This window comes from Salmo salar, chromosome ssa13, assembly GCF_905237065.1.
Source record: "Salmo salar chromosome ssa13, Ssal_v3.1, whole genome shotgun sequence".
In the NCBI taxonomy this organism is placed as follows: Eukaryota; Metazoa; Chordata; class Actinopteri; order Salmoniformes; family Salmonidae; genus Salmo; species Salmo salar.
In genome coordinates, this window is record NC_059454.1 from 84,806,758 (window position 1) to 84,824,664 (window position 17,907).

General features: G+C 47.3%; 1 protein-coding gene across 2 annotated transcripts; it reads right to left on the minus strand.

Annotated features, from left to right (window-relative positions):
- Positions 1-3,113: 3,113 nt before the first annotated feature.
- Positions 3,114-9,889, minus strand: LOC106568054 (signal-induced proliferation-associated 1-like protein 3). 2 transcript variants are annotated; one of them, XM_014138054.2, is made up of 8 exons: positions 9,660-9,889; positions 8,376-8,871; positions 7,513-7,893; positions 7,067-7,232; positions 4,648-4,876; positions 4,373-4,499; positions 4,031-4,109; positions 3,114-3,900 (listed from the first exon to the last, which is right to left on the minus strand). In XM_014138054.2, exons 2-8 carry the CDS (start codon positions 8,723-8,725, stop codon positions 3,742-3,744), a joined length of 1,491 nt encoding a protein of 496 aa, XP_013993529.1. In that variant the 5' UTR covers positions 8,726-8,871; positions 9,660-9,889; the 3' UTR covers positions 3,114-3,741. The 2 variants fall into 2 exon arrangements, with proteins under 2 accessions (XP_013993529.1, XP_013993528.1); XM_014138053.2 differs by having other exon boundaries at positions 3,115-3,900; positions 4,373-4,502.
- Positions 9,890-17,907: the final 8,018 nt, after the last annotated feature.

Genomic DNA, 17,907 nt, shown 5'->3' on the forward strand with positions numbered 1-17,907 from the left:
ATTGAAATGTATTTATACAAAATGTTCAAACTTGATTTTACAGATATCATTGATTACATTTTTACTTGGGAGTTTTCTATTTACATTAAGTGAGGTCTTCCCATGGGTTATTATGCCAAGGCAGTGTTTTACTGGTCATGTAATTCTGACATTTATTTCATCACTCTGTATTTATGACCATAATGCAAAGGACCAAATAAATTCCAGACTACACAGTATGTAGCACAAAACAATCACTTGCACCATGGACTGACAGATGTATTTATTACCTATTTATACACACTGAATTTATGAATATATGTGTAATGTCTGTGTTTCTATATTACACATTGTGTAAAGATTTTTTTTCCAGGCAGGTAAGAACTGAAGTCTTACTGTTGTATTTAGTTATTCAAATTGAGAATTGAAGTTTGCTGAAGTGTTTCTATGCATGGTGTCAAAATATGTTTATACTCTACATGGCCTAAAGTATGTGGTAATGTTAGCTATTCTAGGAATTGGCTTTGATTTGGGCCAAGAGCATTTTCTTAGTGATTCTTTCAAAAGCAAGGGAGAGGGAAAGGGACCTGCAGGGTTATTTTAATGATAATTGCATCAAATCCATCAAGCCCTGCTTAATAGGTTTATTCTCTAAAGGAACTTGTCTTTATATAGGAATTTACAATCAAGAGTCAGGATTTCACCTTAACTTTAATATTACCAGGACATACATTTATTCTAGAATTAATGAAAATAACATGTTAGCTATTCTAGTATCACTTTGCAGTCCCCCACCTGCAAACAGCCGACAATATAGTTTAAGTAATTATGAGCGGATAAAGGCCACTTCATTAAGCATTTGAATGTTTTTCTTTACTGATGTGAATACACTATATGACCAAAAGTCTGTGGACACCTGTTTGTAAAATATCTTATTCCAAAATCATGGGAATTAATATGGAGTTGGTCCTCCCTTTGCTGCTACAACAGCCTCCAGTCTTCTGGGAAGGCTTTCCTCTAGATGTTGGAATATTGCTGCGGGGACTTGCTTCCATTCAGCCACTAGAGCATTAGTGAGGTCAGGCACTGATGTTGGGCGATTAGGCCTGGCTCGCAGTCAGTGTTCCAATTCATCCCAAAGGTGTTCGATGGGGTTGAGGTCAGGGCTCTGCGCAGGCCAGTCAAGTTCTTCCACACTGATCTCGGCAAACCACCCGAGGACAGACAATTTTTATGCGCTTCAGCACTCAGCGGTCCCATTCTGTGAACTTGTGTGGCCTACTACTTCGCAGCTGAGCCGTTGTTGCTCCAAGACATTTCAACTTCCCAAAAACAGCACTTACAGTTGACCGGGGCAGCTCTAGCAGGGCCGAAATTTTACAAACTGACTTTGTGGAAAGGTGGCATCCTATGGCGGTGCCACGTTGAAAGTCACTGAGATCTTCAGCAGGGGCCGTTCTACTGCCAATATTTTTCTATGGCGATTGCATGGCTGTGCGTTTGATTTTATACACCTGTCAGCAATGGGTGTGGCCGAAATAGCCAAATCCACTCATTTGAAGGGGTGTCCACATACCTTTGGTCATGTAATGTATGTTCTGTAAATAAAATATCTTAAATTGTTATTACTACTTTGAGTTATTTGAGACGAGTTAACATTTATTTGAAATACCACACAATATAGTATTTTAGATTATTAAAAATTCATTCTTTGTAAAAATCACATTGTGTAACTCAGTTTTTCATAATCTAAAGTCAAGGCCACTGTGCCCTCAAACCTTTAGAAGTTATTATTACTTGACTTTGGGCATCTCAGGTTAAAGTATATTCACAGTGCTGGTAATTAAATTTGGTAGTCACCAGGTGAAGCTGGTTGAGAGAATGCCAAGAGTGTACAAAGCTGTCATCAAGGCAAAGGGTGTCTACTTTGAAGCTTCTCAAGTATAAAATACATTTTGATTAGTTTAACACTTTTTTTGGTTACTACATGATTCCATATGTGTTATTTCATAGTTCTGATGTCCACTATTATTCTACGATGTAGAAAATAGTAAAAAATAAAGAAAAACCCTGGAATGAGTAGGTGTGTCCAAACTTTTGACTGGTACTGTATATATATATATATATATATATATATATATATATATTTTGTAAATAAACTCAGCAAAAAAAGGTACTGTATATATATATATATATATATATATATATATATATATATATATATATATATTTGTAAATAAACTCAGCAAAAAAAGAAACGTCCCTTTTTCAGGACCCTGTCTTTCAAAGATAATCTTCATTGTAGAGGGTTTAAACACTGTTTCCCAAGCTTGTTCAATGAACCATAAACAATTAATGAACATGCACCTGTGGAACAGTCATTAAGACACTAACAGCTTACAGACAGTAGCCAATTAAGGTCACAGTTATGAAAACTTAGGACACTAAAGAGGCCTTTCTACTGACTCTGAAAAACACCAAAAGAAAGATGCCCAGGGTCCCTGCTCATCTGCGTGAACATGCCTTAGGCATGCTGCAAGGAGGCATGAGGACTGCAGATGTGGCCAGGGCAATAACTTGCAATGTCCGTACTGTGAGACACCTAAGACAGCACTACAGGGAGACAGGATGGACAGTTGATCATCCTCGCAGTGGCAGACCACGTGTAAAAACACCTGCACAGGATCGGTATATCCGAAACTCACACCTGCGGGACAGGTACAGGATGACAACAACAACTGCCTGAGTTACACCATGAACGCACAATCCCTCCATCAGTGCTGAGACTGTCCGCAATAGGCTGAGAGAGGCTGGACTGAGGGCTTGTAGGCCTGTTGTAAGGCAGGTCCTCACCAGACATCACCAGCAACAACGTCGCCTATGGGCACAAACCCACCGTCGCTGGACCAAACAGGACTGGCAAAAAGTGCTCTTCACTGACAAGTCGTGGTTTGTCTCACCAGGGTTGATGGTCGGATTCGCATTTATCGTCGAAGGAATGAACGTTACACCAAGGCCTGTACTCTGGAGCGGGATCGATTTGGAGGTGGAGGGTCCGTCATGGTCTGGGGCGGTGTGTCACAGCGTCATCGGACAGAGATTTTTGTCATTGCAGGCAATCTCAACACTGTGCATTACAGGGAAGACATCCTCCTCCCTCATGTGGTACTCTTCCTGCAGGCTCATCCTGACATGACCCTCCAGCATGACAGTGTGTGATTTCCTGCAAGACAGGAATGTCAGTGTTCTGCCATGGCCAGCGAGAGCCTGGATCTCAATCCCATTGAGCACGTCTGGGACCTGTTGGATTGGAGGGTGAGGGCTGGAGTCAATACCCTCAGAAATGTCCGGAAACTTGCAGGTGCCTTGGTGGAAGAGTGTGGTAACATCTCACAACAAGAACTGCCAAATCTGGTGCAGTCCATGAGGAGGAGATGCACTGCAGTACTTAATGCAGCTGGTGGCCACACCAGACACTGACTGTTACTTTTGATTTTAACACCTCTTTCTTCAAGGACACATTATTCAATTTCTGTTAGTCACATGTCTGTGGAACTTGTTCAGTTTGTCTCAGTTGTTGAATCTTGTTATGTTCATACAAATATTTACACATGTTAATTTTGCTGAAAATAAACACAGTTGACAGTGAGAGGACGTTTCTTTTTTTGCTGAGTTTATATATCCTCTTTCTCTGATCACATTTTGCAGACAGTCCTCCACCCCTCTGTTCAAGTTATCCCTCTCTCCTCTTAGTGTTGTTGGTCATTCTCTCTCTCTAGGCACCATTCCTGGGGCCACGTTGAACAACAGGCTGAGTTTACAGAGCTTTTCATTGGATGAAAGAGACTCCTCCCACAGGCGCTGGTTGGTCTCCCTCAGAATCGTCACTTCCCCCATCAGGGCTATTCTGTCTTGCTTCTCCTGACCGTCACAGAGAGACAAAGAGAGAGAGAGGTCATTGGGGTTATTTAAAAAGAGATGCTGAGGTGGTCAACACGTGGATTTAATGATGACAGATGGGGGTTGTGTATCTGAGGTAGAAATGTCTCACCTTCTCCAGGTTGCTCTCCAAGTGTCTCAGCAGCACTTCCAGGTCGTGAAGTCTATCAGACAGATCACTGGGCACTTCACTTTAGAGAAGCAAAACATCTTGTTAATACAGAATAACTTCAACACAAGCTCCATGAAGGGAAAAAAAATATGTGCTGAAGATGAATTAAAATGTACAACTCCATAATGGCACACTCCATACTATTCCCATGTGCCTTTGAGAATGAATAGCCAGATCTTACAGGACCCACAGTTTCATTAAGTCAGAGTAGAGCCATTATGTGTGTATGTCCACACAGTAAAGGGAATGGAACCATAGGGAGAGAGAATGTGTGTACAGTACCTTCTTATTGCAGGCTGGGAATTGTAGTCCTGAGGAGGGTAGTAATTGGGTGGGCAAGCCGTGGGTCCACCCTTTGATCCATGCTTCATGGGCTTGCTGAGGGGAATGGGCTCCACTGTCCTCTGTGCTACTATCATGAAGAATAAATGCACCATACACTGATATCACACAAATCCCTGCATATTCTCATTTAGTCTTAAATGCCATGCATCTCACAAGCATTCATAGGCAAGTTCAGGCACAAGGACATGCTTCTTGCACACATACTTTCCTACCCTCATAGGCCTTGGCAGTGTTGACCAGGTTGCTCCACTTCAGGCTCCCTGCAGGGTCTGGTAGGGGGATGTGCCCAGAGTCCCAGCCCTCTGTCAGGGACAGCTCAGAGGCAGACAGGTCCTCCAGCCCCGCCAACTCTGAGCAGTCAGACACTGGGGAACAGGCCAGACTGTAGTCCACGGGACCACTGCCTAGACTTATCTCTGTAGAGAGGCTATGACGGCAGAACTAGGGGACAGAAGCAAAATGAGCTGTGGTCAGTTAAATGTGTACATGGACATAATCTTGAACTTTAAAGGTTCAATGCAGCTGTTTTTATCTTAATATCAAATAATTTCTGGATAACAATTAAGTACCTTACTGTGATTATTTTCAATTAAAATTGTCAAAATAAAGTGAACATAGCTTCTTAGCAAAGAGCAATTTCTCAAGCAAGAATTTTGCTAGGACTGTCTGGGAGTAGTCTGAGTGGGAATGGAAAAACTGAAAACTGCCTGTTATTGGCAGAGAGGTTTGGAACTTTCTTTCTTATTGGTCACTTATGATGTCACCAGGCAGGCCAAAACTCCGTCCAACAAGACAGGCTGAAATGTCAATTTCAAGCAGTCTTTTCAAACAGCTCTTTCACTAAAAGGGCATTATCATCATTTTCACTATTTCACAGTATTATTCCAACTTCATAGTGTGGAAATATATGTAAAACACAGGAAAATTACGTTTGTAAGGTTCGTACTCATATTGCATTTCAGTATGTTAGAACAATATTCAACACCTGTGCCTCTATGATGTGTGTTGAGGTCTTATAGTGAGGGAAAAAAGTATTTGATCCCCTGCTGATTTTGGACGTTTGCCCACTGACAAAGAAATGATCAGTCTATAATTTTAATGGTAGGTTTATTTGAACAGTGAGAGACAGAATAACAACAACAAAAATCCAGAAAAACGCATGTCAAAAATGTAATAAATTGATTTGCATTTTAATGAGGGAAATAAGTATTTGACCCCCTCTCAATCAGAAATATTTCTGGCTCCCAGGTGTCTTTTATACAGGTAACAAGCTGAGATTAGGTGCACACTCTTAAAGGGAGTGCTCCTAATCTCAGTTTGATACCTGTATAAAAGACACCTGTCCACAGAAGCAATCAATCAATCAGATTCCAAACTTTCCACCATGGCCAAGACCAAAGAGCTCTCCAAGGATGTCAGGGACAAGATTGTAGACCTACACAAGGCTGGAATGGGCTACAAGACCATTGCCAAGCAGCTTGGTGAGAAGGTGACAACAGTTGGTGCGATTATTCGCAAATGGAAGAAACACAAAAGAACTGTCAATCTCCCTCGGCCTGGGGCTCCATGCAAGATCTCACCTCGTGGAGTTGCAATGATCATGAGAACGGTAAGGAATCAGCCCAGAACTACACGGGAGGATCTTGTCAATGATCTCAAGGCACCTGGGACCATAGTCACCAAGAAAACAATTGGTAACACACTACGCCGTGAAGGACTGAAATACTGCAGCGCCTGCAAGGTCCCCCTGCTCAAGAAAGCACATATACATGCCCGTCTGAAATTTTCCAATGAACATCTGAATGACTCAGAGGACAACTGGGTGAAAGTGTTATGGTCAGATGAGACCAAAATGGAGCTTTTTGGCATCAACTCAACTCGCCGTGTTTGGAGGAGGAGGAATGCTGCCTATGACCCCAAGAACACCATCCCCACCGTCAAACATGGAGGTGGAAACATTATGCTTTGGGGGTGTTTTTCTGCTAAGGGGACAGGACAACTTCACCGCATCAAAGGGACGATGGACGGGGCCATGTACCGTCAAATCTTGGGTGAGAACCTCCTTCCCTCAGCCAGGGCATTGAAAATGGGTCGTGGATGGGTATTCCAGCATGACAATGACCCAAAACACACGGCCAAGGCAACAAAGGAGTGGCTCAAGAAGAAGTGCATTAAGGTCCTGGAGTGGCCTAGCCAGTCTCCAGACCTTAATCCCATAGAAAATCTGTGGAGGGAGCTGAAGGTTCGAGTTGCCTAACATCTGCCTCGGAACCTTAATGACTTGGAGAAGATCTGCAAAGAGGAGTGGGACAAAATCCCTCCTGAGATGTGTGCAAACCTGGTGGCCAACTACAAGAAACGTCTGACCTCTGTGATTTCCAACAAGGCTTTTGACACCAATTACTAAGTCATGTTTTGCAGAGGGTTCAAATACTTATTTCCCTCATTAAAATGCAAATAATTTTATAACATTTTAGACATGCGTTTTTCTTGATTTTTTTGTTGTTATTCTGTCTCTCACTGTTCAAATAAACCTACCATTAAAATTATAGACTGATCATTTCTTTGTCAGTGGGCAAATGTCCAAAATCAGCAGGGGATCAAATACTTTTTTCCCTCGCTGTAACTCACTGCATCCCTCCCTGAGTCCTCTGATGTGCTGTCCAGTATGACGAGCCTCCTCAGTTCCTCCTCTAGATTTGTTGTCTTGCGGGTCTGTCGCGGAGAGGGAGGTCCCCGCAGCGAGGCCAGGACACGTGGCTGACCAAACACGTTCTGGGACGTCATGTCCACCTGTCTGATTACAGAGTGGTACTGCACAGTTACTCAGTAATTAATAATCTATCTCAACACGCTGCAAATCCTGTTTGGATCAACTCAATAGAAATCCTCTTGGAACCTTCCTTTGTCAACTCAGATCACATAGCCTTTTCTCTAAACATTATAGAACTAGAATCAAATTACAAATCAATGAATTACACATTAATGAAGTAAGTACTTGATACATGCACTATAGAACTGCAATAACTGAAATAATATAGAATATCGTTCTCTCTCTCTCTTACGCTCAAACTCACCTCTTGATGCTGTTACTGTGAGAGCTGTTGTTGGTCTTGATGGTGTTGCTGTCTGTGTTGGTGTTGTCCTTGTGCTGCCAGGTTGTGAGTCTCCTATAGACAGGAAGAGTGGGACTGAGCCTTGGCTGGTAGACCGGCTTGGGACGAAGGCTTGGTTGGTAGAGAAGCTTGGGGCTTAGGCTTGGCTGGTGCTGCTGCTGGTTTGGTCTGGGCTGCTGCTGGTGCTGGAAAGGCTGACTCTGGTGCTGGTCCTGGCTCTGGTGCTGGCTGTGCTGTCGGCCAGACTGGTTAGGGTCCGAGGGGCGGGATCTGATAGTGGCTCTGAGCATGCGAGGTTTGTCCACTGTGGTAGTCTTATATCCCTGAGGGCTGCTGTAGACACTGCAGGCAAAACAATCACACACATATCAGAACCACGGTTACAGCACAAACATAGACACACACAGCAGTACAAACAAACACACCAAAGAAATGCACACACAGTGCAGATGTGCAAACTCGCACATGGGACGCATAGAGAAATGTCGACATAATTGAGACTTATCCAAGCATTAATCCAATCATTTATTGCTAACCCGATGCCCCATCCAGTGTGTTTGTATGTAACAGTTATGTGTCACACGATGGTGGTGGTCCCCCCATGTGGGACTCTGCAGCTCTCAGCTGACCCGGAATCATTACACACATCAATCTATACCAGGGTCCCTCCCACTATGGTCTCTGTCTCACTATGCCTGTATCTCACCTGTGTGTCCCTTTCCTCCCTCCCTTTTTGCCCCCCTTCCTGTCTCTCACTCCCGCCAGGTGTCTTACCCACCAGGGTGTCCCTCCCTCACTCCCTTACTCCCCTGTCTGTTACTCACCTGGGTCTGAAGACAGCCAGGGCTCTGCGGGGCAGGGGCAGGGTGTGGGCGTGGTAGCCCTGGCACTGGTTGAGGGAGACAGGCCTGGCAGAAGAGGAGGCCCCCCCTCTGCTCTCAGTGCTGGATCTCTGTGGAGGGGGGCTGTATGTGCCCCAGCCATAAAGGGACCTCTGGGGGGCCCTGGGACAGGCATAGTGTGACTTGGCCTCCTGAGGTTGTCGAGTGTCATTTGGGGAGTACAGATCTGGTGTGTCAAAGTCCCTGCCACTGAAGAGGATGTCCAGCCCAACCCCCTGGTGAACCCCCCTCTCACCAAACCAGCCCTTGTGGGCAGTGATACAGGAGGCCATGGCGGAGAGAGTGTCACTGCTGGGAAGGGGGGGGGAGCACAGCAACTCCACCGGAGAAATAGAGTGTGTCGGACAGAGGTGATGGTTGGTATGTTCAATGGCAGCTATGGGAGAATGTATGACCAGAGTGGCTTGAAAATGTAAAACTGAGAATTAGGGAGAGAGAAATGCGTAAGCATGTGTGGTAGTACTAGGCACCCTTGTTCAGCCCTAACACGAGCAAAACTCGTTGCCTGGTTTAGCTGAGCTAAGGCTTCACTATATGAGAGGAGGGACTGTCCAGAGCCAGCCTAGAAGAGGCACGGGCTATATGCTCTGGCCCTGAGGAATAGAGGGCAGATTGTTAATGTGAGTGTGGTCAATGCTCTCCTTGTTAACACATAGCTGCATTGTGCTGCACTGGGATTTGGAGCTCTGGCTTGCACTGAATAGCACAGACTGAAGAAATTAATGTTGAAGGAATTTATTCATGAAATGTCATCAATTGCTTTTTTCTGCAAGACCTTATTCCATTAATATCAATCAATTTTAACATCTCAACCATAATGCAAGTATCTACCAAATCACTGACCATTCTACTGGTCATCTTTAGAGAACAGGTTGTAAAACGTTATTGTTGCAAAAGTGTCTCGACTAACCCCCACAGGTTAGTGCCTACAGGCCTAATGCCAGCACATAACAACTACAGCAGGCTATCTATCTGTGCTCAAGACCATCAGCAAAATTTCCAAAAGCATCCGTCAATCATGACCACTCACAAAACAGCTGGATAACTCTTGTCAATAAGTACTTAGACTATGTTATCAGTCACCACTGAAGTTCTGTTGTTGACAGCAGACACAATAATACAATTTCTTAGCCATCATCTGCATATGCTAAATCACATTCCAGAGAAATCAGGGAATAACTTGTAGAGGAAAAACAGAATACTTACCTCTCTTCAGTGTCAATGAGCCAGTTCACATGTCCTAAATGAACTCACAGTGCTCTCAGCCTCTGTCCAGTGTGTGTGTGTGTGTGTGTGTGTGTGTGTGTCACACAAGCTCCCATAGAATGTCATATTTTTCCTGACAAATTAGCAGCTATTTTTAATATCCTACTCTGTCTAGCAACCTACTCGTTTTTCAAGAATTTTATGGAATTGTCCAACTTTAATCAATTTGTGATTGCATGTGGCCGTTCCTGCATGTGGGCATTCCTACATCTTTCTACAATGCCCCCTCTCGAGCATCCCATTGGTTCCTGCATGAACGTCCTCCCCCTCAAGCATCCCATTGGTTCCTGCATGAACACCCCCCCTCGAGCATGCCATCTTTATGCTTGTGCGACACTTGATATTCTGGATTTCCACTGATTGTCTATGAGATTAAAATGTTGGTCAAAAGTGTAATAAAAGTATTATCTGAGTTTTTCAGGGGTGAAGTACACTGTCTATCGGTGTGCTAGCTAGCTACCAATCCTGCCTGCTAGCTAACTAGCACACAGTGTCCTTCGCTCCTGCTTGCTGAACACCTGCCCTCGCTGTTGTTAACAGAACTGCAGGAAAACAGTGCACAACAAGCGGGGGCAAAGGATTTAGCTATCGTCAGCTAAATACCTTCCTGCCTCCTGTGAACATTTATTAAAACCTGTTTTCGCTTTGTCATTATGGGGTATTATGTGAAGATTGATGAGAAAAAATTGTTTTCATACATTTTAGAATACATTTACATTTACATTTACATTTAAGTCATTTAGCAGACGCTCTTATCCAGAGCGACTTACAAAATGGTGCATTCACCTTATGATATCCAGTGGAACAACCACTTTACAATAGTGCATCTAAATCTTTTAAGGGGGGGGGGTTAGAAGGATTACTTTATCCTATCCTCGGTATTCCTTAAAGAGGTGGGGTTTCAGGTGTCTCCGGAAGGTGGTGATTGACTCCGCTGTCCTGGCGTCGTGACGGAGCTTGTTCCACCATTGGGGTGCCAGAGCAGCGAACAGTTTTGACTGGGCTGAGCGGGAACTGTGCTTCCTCAGAGGTAGGGGGGCCAGCAGGCCAGTGGTGGATGAACGCAGTGCCCTTGTTTGGGTGTAGGGCCTGATCAGAGCCTGAAGGTATGGAGGTGCCGTTCCCTTCACAGCTCCGTAGGCAATCACCATGGTCTTGTAGCGGATGCGAGCTTCAACTGGAAGCCAGTGGAGAGAGCGGAGGAGCGGGGTGACGTGAGAGAACTTGGGAAGGTTGAACACCAGACGGGCTGCGGCGTTCTGGATGAGTTGTAGGGGTTTAATGGCACAGGCAGGGAGTCCAGCCAACAGCGAGTTGCAGTAATCCAGACGGGAGATGACAAGTGCCTGGATTAGGACCTGCGCCGCTTCCTGTGTGAGGCAGGGTCGTACTCTGCGAATGTTGTAGAGCATGAACCTACAGGATCGGGTCACCATCTTGATGTTAGTGGAGAACGACAGGGTGTTGTCCAGGATCACGCCAAGGTTCTTAGCACTCTGGGAGGAGGACACAAGGGAGTTGTCAACCGTGATGGCGAGATCATGGAACGGGCAGTCCTTCCCCGGGAGGAAGAGCAGCTCCGTCTTGCCGAGGTTCAGCTTGAGCTGGTGATCCGTCATCCACACTGATATGTCTGACAGACATGCAGAGATGCGATTCACCGCCTGGTTATCAGAAGGGGGAAAGGAGAAGATTAATTGTGTGTCGTCTGCATAGCAATGATAGGAGAGACCATGTGAGGATATGACAGAGCCAAGTGACTTGGTGTATAGCGAGAATAGGAGAGGGCCTAGAACAGAGCCCTGGGGGACACCAGTGGTGAGAGCGCATGGTGCGGAGACAGATTCTCGCCACGCCACCTGGTAGGAGCGACCTGTCAGGTAGGACGCAATCCAAGCGTGGGCCGCGCCGGAGATGCCCAACTCGGAGAGGGTGGAGAGGAGGATCTGATGGTTCACAGTATCAAAGGCAGCAGATAGGTCTAGAAGGATGAGAGCAGAGGAGAGAGAGTTAGCTTTAGCAGTGCGGAGAGCCTCCGTGACACAGAGAAGAGCAGTCTCAGTTGAATGCCCAGTCTTGAAACCTGACTGATTAGGATCAAGAAGGTCATTCTGAGAGAGATAGCAGGAGAGCTGGCCTAGGACGGCACGTTCAAGAGTTTTGGAGAGAAAAGAAAGAAGGGATACTGGTCTGTAGTTGTTGACATCGGAGGGATCGAGTGTAGGTTTTTTTCAGAAGGGGTGCAACTCTCGCTCTCTTGAAGACGGAAGGGACGTAGCCAGCGGTCAAGGATGAGTTGATGAGCGAGGTGAGGAAGGGGAGAAGGTCTCCGGAAATGGTCTGGAGAAGAGAGGAGGGGATAGGGTCAAGTGGGCAGGTTGTTGGGCGGCCGGCCGTCACAAGACGCGAGATTTCATCTGGAGAGAGGGAGAAAGAGGTCAAAGCACAGGGTAGGGCAGTGTGAGCAGGACCAGCGGTGTCGTTTGACTTAGCAAACGAGGATCGGATATCGTCAACCTTCTTTTCAAAATGGTTGACGAAGTCATCCGCAGAGAGGGAGGAGGGGGGGAGGGGAAGGAGGATTCAGGAGGGAGGAGAAGGTAGCAAAGAGCTTCCTAGGGTTAGAGGCAGATGCTTGGAATTTAGAGTGGTAGAAAGTGGCTTTAGCAGCAGAGACAGAAGAGGAGAATGTAGAGAGGAGTGAGTGAAAGGATGCCAGGTCCGCAGGGGAGGCGAGTTTTCCTCCATTTCCGCTCGGCTGCCCGGAGCCTTGTTCTGTGAGCTCGTAGTGAGTCGTCGAGCCACGGAGCAGGAGGGGAGGACCGAGCCGGCCTGGAGGATAGGGGACAGAGAAAATCAAAGGATGCAGAAAGGGAGGAGAGGAGGGTTGAGGAGGCAGAATCAGGAGATAGGTTGGAGAAGGTTTGAGCAGAGGGAAGAGATGATAGGATGGAAGAGGAGAGAGTAGCGGGAGAGAGAAAGCGAAGGTTGGGACGGCGCAATACCATCCGAGTAGGGGCAGAGTGAGAAGTGTTGGATGAGAGCAAGAGGGAAAAGGATACAAGGTAGTGGTCGGAGATTTGGAGGGGAGTTGCAATGAGATTAGTGGAAGAACAGCATCTAGTAAAGATGAGGTCAAGCGTATTGCCTGCCTTGTGAGTAGGGGGGGAAGGTGAGAGGGTGAGGTCAAAAGAGGAGAGGAGTGGAAAGAAGGAGGCAGAGAGGAATGAGTCAAAGGTAGACGTGGGGAGGTTAAAGTCACCCAGAACTGTGAGAGGTGAGCCATCCTCAGGAAAGGAACTTATCAAGGCGTCAAGCTCATTGATGAACTCTCCAAGGGAACCTGGAGGGCGATAAATGATAAGGATGTTAAGCTTGAAAGGGCTGGTAACTGTGACAGCATGGAATTCAAATGAGGAGATAGACAGATGGGTCAGGGGAGAAAGAGAGAATGTCCACTTGGGAGAGATGAGGATTCCAGTGCCACCACCCCGCTGGCTCGATGCTCTAGGGGTATGCGAGAAAACGTGGGCAGACGAAGAGAGAGCAGTAGGAGTAGCAGTGTTATCTGTGGTAATCCATGTTTCCGTCAGCGCCAGGAAGTCTAGGGACTGGAGGGTAGCATAGGCTGAGATGAACTCAGCCTTGTTGGCTGCAGACCGGCAGTTCCAGAGGCTGCCGGAGACCTGGAACTCCACGTGGGTCGTGCGCGCTGGGACCACCAGGTTAGAGTGGCAGCGGCCACGCGGTGTGAAGCGTTTGTATGGCCTGTGCAGAGAGGAGAGAACAGGGATAGACAGACACATAGTTGACAAGCTACAGAAGTGTTGTTTCTTGTATTATTGTCTCCTGTGTCTTTAGAGAACTGTTTCACTTTGATATCCTTTTTCTTCTGTCCTGATTTTCACTTTCTTTTCTTCTGTTAACTAGATATTCTTTGTTGTTCTTCGTTAGCTAGCTAGCTTCTTCCAAAAGAGTCCCTAGCAACTGCTTAGCAACTGGTAAACAATTCAGCTTGCTAAGATAACTACAATTATACGAATTATACTACAAGAATACGGCTGTAACGTAACAAAATGTAGAAACAGTCAAGGGGTCTGAATACATTCCGAGTGCATTCGGAAAGTATTCAGACCCCTTGACTGTTTCCACATGTAATTACTAATCCACAAAACCAATCCATTCTCTATGGAACCCAAAACAATAGCGTTCCAATTTCACGTTATTTTTCGCAATGATTCTATGATTCTCTTTATGACCATCATAATGCGGTTAAATGGATCACTTCATGAAAAGGAATGCGGGAAAAACATAATTCTGTAGGGGGAAAGCATGTGACTAGTCGCTTAGGAGGTGCGTGAGAGAGCTCGAATACTGTAAATTATGGGATCAATTGGAAGAATTATACCAGACTGGAAAACCTTTCTATCACAACTGAAACAAACCATACAGGTAAAAACATTTGTATTGTTTGTAATATAACATTTGAGGACATAATTCATATTTCCGATATTTTTAATCCATTGTCATTGTAAAGGAGAAAGAGCAGGAGAACCAGGAACCTCAGTCTCATTCTTTAGGAACATCTAAAGATGAGGAGCAAGAAGCTCCACTGTACTTGGATGCATCCCCAAGTACACAGTTCCACTACACCTGTGCTCCTAACTACCTACATTGCCTCACAACTGGGTGCAGTGACACAGTGGTGGTGGGCTTCCAGTTGGGACATATGCTGCTCAGGCATAAGGTGAGTCACCTGTTGGGACTGACTATGGGGAGGGGGTCTTACAATGAGGGAATATGGGTCAGTGAGCTGCACTGTGATGCACTCACCTCTCTTCACTTTCTGCTGATCGTTCATGTGATCATTATACCTCTGCATGCCTCCAATCCTTCTACTCTCCTTCCACCCCTCCTCTTAAATTCTCTCTCTCCCTCAGATGGATATGTGGGCAGATGATGGGCAGGGCCAGCTGAGGCACTACTTGAGCATCCCCATGGAGAAGAAGTACCGGGTAGAGCACCTGGTGTTTGTGCCGACCCAGCGTGTGCAAGATGGGTCCTGCAGTAATCTGTCTCTGCGTGTCTACACTGACACCACCCAGGAGATGACCGTGTTTCACCGCGCCACCTGCCCTGCCTCTGTGGTCTGCATGCACTTCTGCCCTGAGACCAACGAACTGCTGACCGGCAGCATGGGCCTCATTGCCTTTTGGGGCTTCTGGACGTCCCCTCAGACCCCCCTGGCCTGGTGAGGATGCTGGACTGGAACTGCTGCTCCCTGCGCAGGGATACCCTGGTGGGGGCCCTAGTGACCGAGCGCCAGACCTCCTCCATCTACGCCCTGTGCAACTGTCACATCAAGAGCTTTGACCACATGGGCCAGCAGGAGTTGCTACCATTCCACGGCTACAGCCTGGCTACGCTGCGCTGCATCACCACAGACTGGCTGCAGCGCTACCTTGGGTGACGCCGCCGGCTATGTGCAGACATGGAGCCGGGACATAGGCGGCCTGCTGCATGAGTTCCGCGTCCACGCCCAGCTAGTTAGCTCCGTGCTGCTGCGCCCGGACACCTGCAGCCTGTTGACTGCCTCCGTGGGGGGCTGGGTTAAGGAGTGGAGCCGTGGGAGAGACCTGCTGTTCAAGCTCTATGTGGACTCGCCTGGCAGGGTGAGGGGCATGTCACTGATGGGGCAGAACTGCATCCTGTGCCAGTCTCCTCCTATGCTGGCAGTGTGGCGTCTGCACGGTCTGTACCGGCTCTTCATCAACACAGGCTGTGGCCTGAAGGTGATGAAGTGGGTGGAGTCTGGGCGCGGGCTGCTGGTGGTGACGCACGACGGTGTGGCAAGGCTCCTCTCTCCAGCTAATGGGGAGCTGCTGGTGCTCTCGTGGCCCTTCCTCCACCTGGACAAGGCTCTGGGCTTCGCCTACAACCCCAGCTAGGAGGAGCTGTTTGTGGCCTACGGAGCCCCAGAGGTCCTAGTGCTGGATACGTCTCTCAGCCCCTGTCCAGTCAACACCTCATCTGCACCTCCAAGGACCACATTGATGGTGTGATGTGTGTGGAGGCATTGCAGGTGGAGGGGATTGGGTGGGCTGGGACTCACTTTTCCTAGTGTTCAGTGGCCATCGTAGTGGGAAGCTACAGTTGTTGTCTCCCTATGGGCTGCACTGCCAGGTCCAGCAGGCACACATGGGGACCATTATCCAGACCAGCAGCCTCCCAGGCCCAACAACCCTCATATGTTGCTACGCCACAGACCACCAGTTCAGTGTGTGGTCAGTCAGAGTGGGGGTGGAGCGGGTGGAACTGACCCTGAACACTAAAGTGAACTGCCCTACCACCCCGGTGCTGTCCTGTCTGCTGCCTGGCCTGGTGTGTGCCATCTCTCCCAGCCATAGACTGCTCCTCTTCTCGCTGACAAGGGTAGAGTGTGTGGAGAGGGAGAGGAGCCTTGCAGAGCCTGTCTCCTGTCTGGACTACTGCCCCCAACTGGGTCTGCTGGCTCTGTCTGGACCTGGGGGGAACATGGAGATCTGGGTCTGCCGTGGCAACATGATAAGTGAAATTAGGCTGGGCTCGGCGGTGAGCCAAGTGTGTTTTGCTAACGCGCCGGGAGACATCCTGGACTGCTTCAGTGGCAACATCTCCCTCATCTCCAGCCTGCACTTCCTGCCTGTCAGGTTACTGAGAACAGTGCTGGAGCAGGCCACAGCAGACGATGCCTTGGAGGACCCTGTCCCCTTCCTCCCCAGCTCCCCAGACAGCTACAACATAGCCCTGGTGCCCATGACCAGCCCCGGGTCTAAGGGAAACATGCCTGAACCAATCCCCCCTGTGGTGATCACTGTGAGTGAGACGCCTGAGCAGCAGCCTCAGCAGACAGAGAGAAGGACTAGGTCTGTAGTGCAACACTACAGCCTGACACCAGGCAGAGGAGCTCTGCAGGGTGAGTGTACAGGACATTGTCTTTGTAAGTTTAGTTAAGATTTAAAGTTTTATTACAAAAATCTGTTAGAGGTTAATTACAGCGTATTGATTAGCTCATCTCTTTGTTTCCAAGTGGTGAAGTGGAGTGCCCCTGTCAGAGGGGTGGTGTGGGAGGACATAGTGGAATGTGAGCCTGTGCCAGAAGTTGATGTCTGTGAGGAGGCAAAACATCAGTCTCAGGCTTCAGAAAAAGGCCTAGATTGTTTGGAGTGGCCCGTTGCTCCAGACGGATTTCTTCCTAATTCAGTGATCTGAGGCAAAGGCCAAAAGGTGGAGGAGTCTATTCCCACTAAGACTGAGCCCAAGGGTCTGCAGAGGAAGTTCCCAGAGGAGGATGTGCTTCAGCAAACACCAGACATCTCTCACATTCTATCCACAGCCAAAGCTGTGAGATGCACCATGCCTCCAAAAAACCCTCTCCCAGTCTTAGAGCCAGAGGAGGAGGTCCAGTCCATTTCAGACATTGATTGTCTGAAGAGAATCATCATCCCCATCTTGAACCAGCTGGAGCAGGCAGATAAACAAGGCTATGAGGAGTACAGTGCTGCCCTGCTGGAGGTGGTCCACTCACACTCACATACCCTGAACTCTGAGATTATTCAACTCATTAAGGTGTTGCTTCTAAGCCAAGTGGGGGGGCAGGAGCCTTCATGGAGGCAGCTGGGGAGCTGGAAGAACCTGGAAGCCCTGGAGCTGCTCCAAGACATGGACCTGGTGATGTTGGGAGTGATGATTGTGAAATACAGTGTGAAAAATGCTGAAAATCGGTGATCAAAATACATTTTCTATCACAGCGACCATATTATTTTTGGCAAGCCCAATTGATTCTGGCTTTGGACATATATAATGTATATGTGAAACTATTTCAAAGATGCATATTTTCCAATTTCCCGAACTCACTTGTTTCCCGAACTCACTTGCGCTGATCACACTTTGAAATCCAAAGGTGAGGTTCTAGGGGTTTTGCTCGATGTTGATGGAATGAGAGATCAGCCAATTAAAAACAGCGGTTGTTTTGTCCACTCCTGCCATAGATTTCCAGTCAAGTCCCATTCTGAGGGGCTTGGAAACCATACATCTCCACAGAGAGAGAGCCGGCTGGTGGGCGAGATTACAATCAACCCTACCATCAGTAAGAAATATCTCATGCAACTGCTGAAAATACTGACTGAAGACTTAGAGCTCATGGTGC

Bases quoted from the DNA above. Each gene is read 5' to 3' on its own strand.
- LOC106568054 (XM_014138053.2), bottom strand. From the start codon at position 8,725: ATGGCCTCCTGTATCACTGCCCACAAGGGCTGGTTTGGTGAGAGGGGG. The intron at 7,233-7,512 runs GTGAGTTTGAGC...CTCTGTAATCAG, and splicing joins CACAGTAACAGCATCAAGAG to ACAGGTGGACATGACGTCCC. The intron at 4,877-7,066 runs GTGAGTTACAGC...TCTGTCCCCTAG, and splicing joins AGGACTCAGGGAGGGATGCA to TTCTGCCGTCATAGCCTCTC.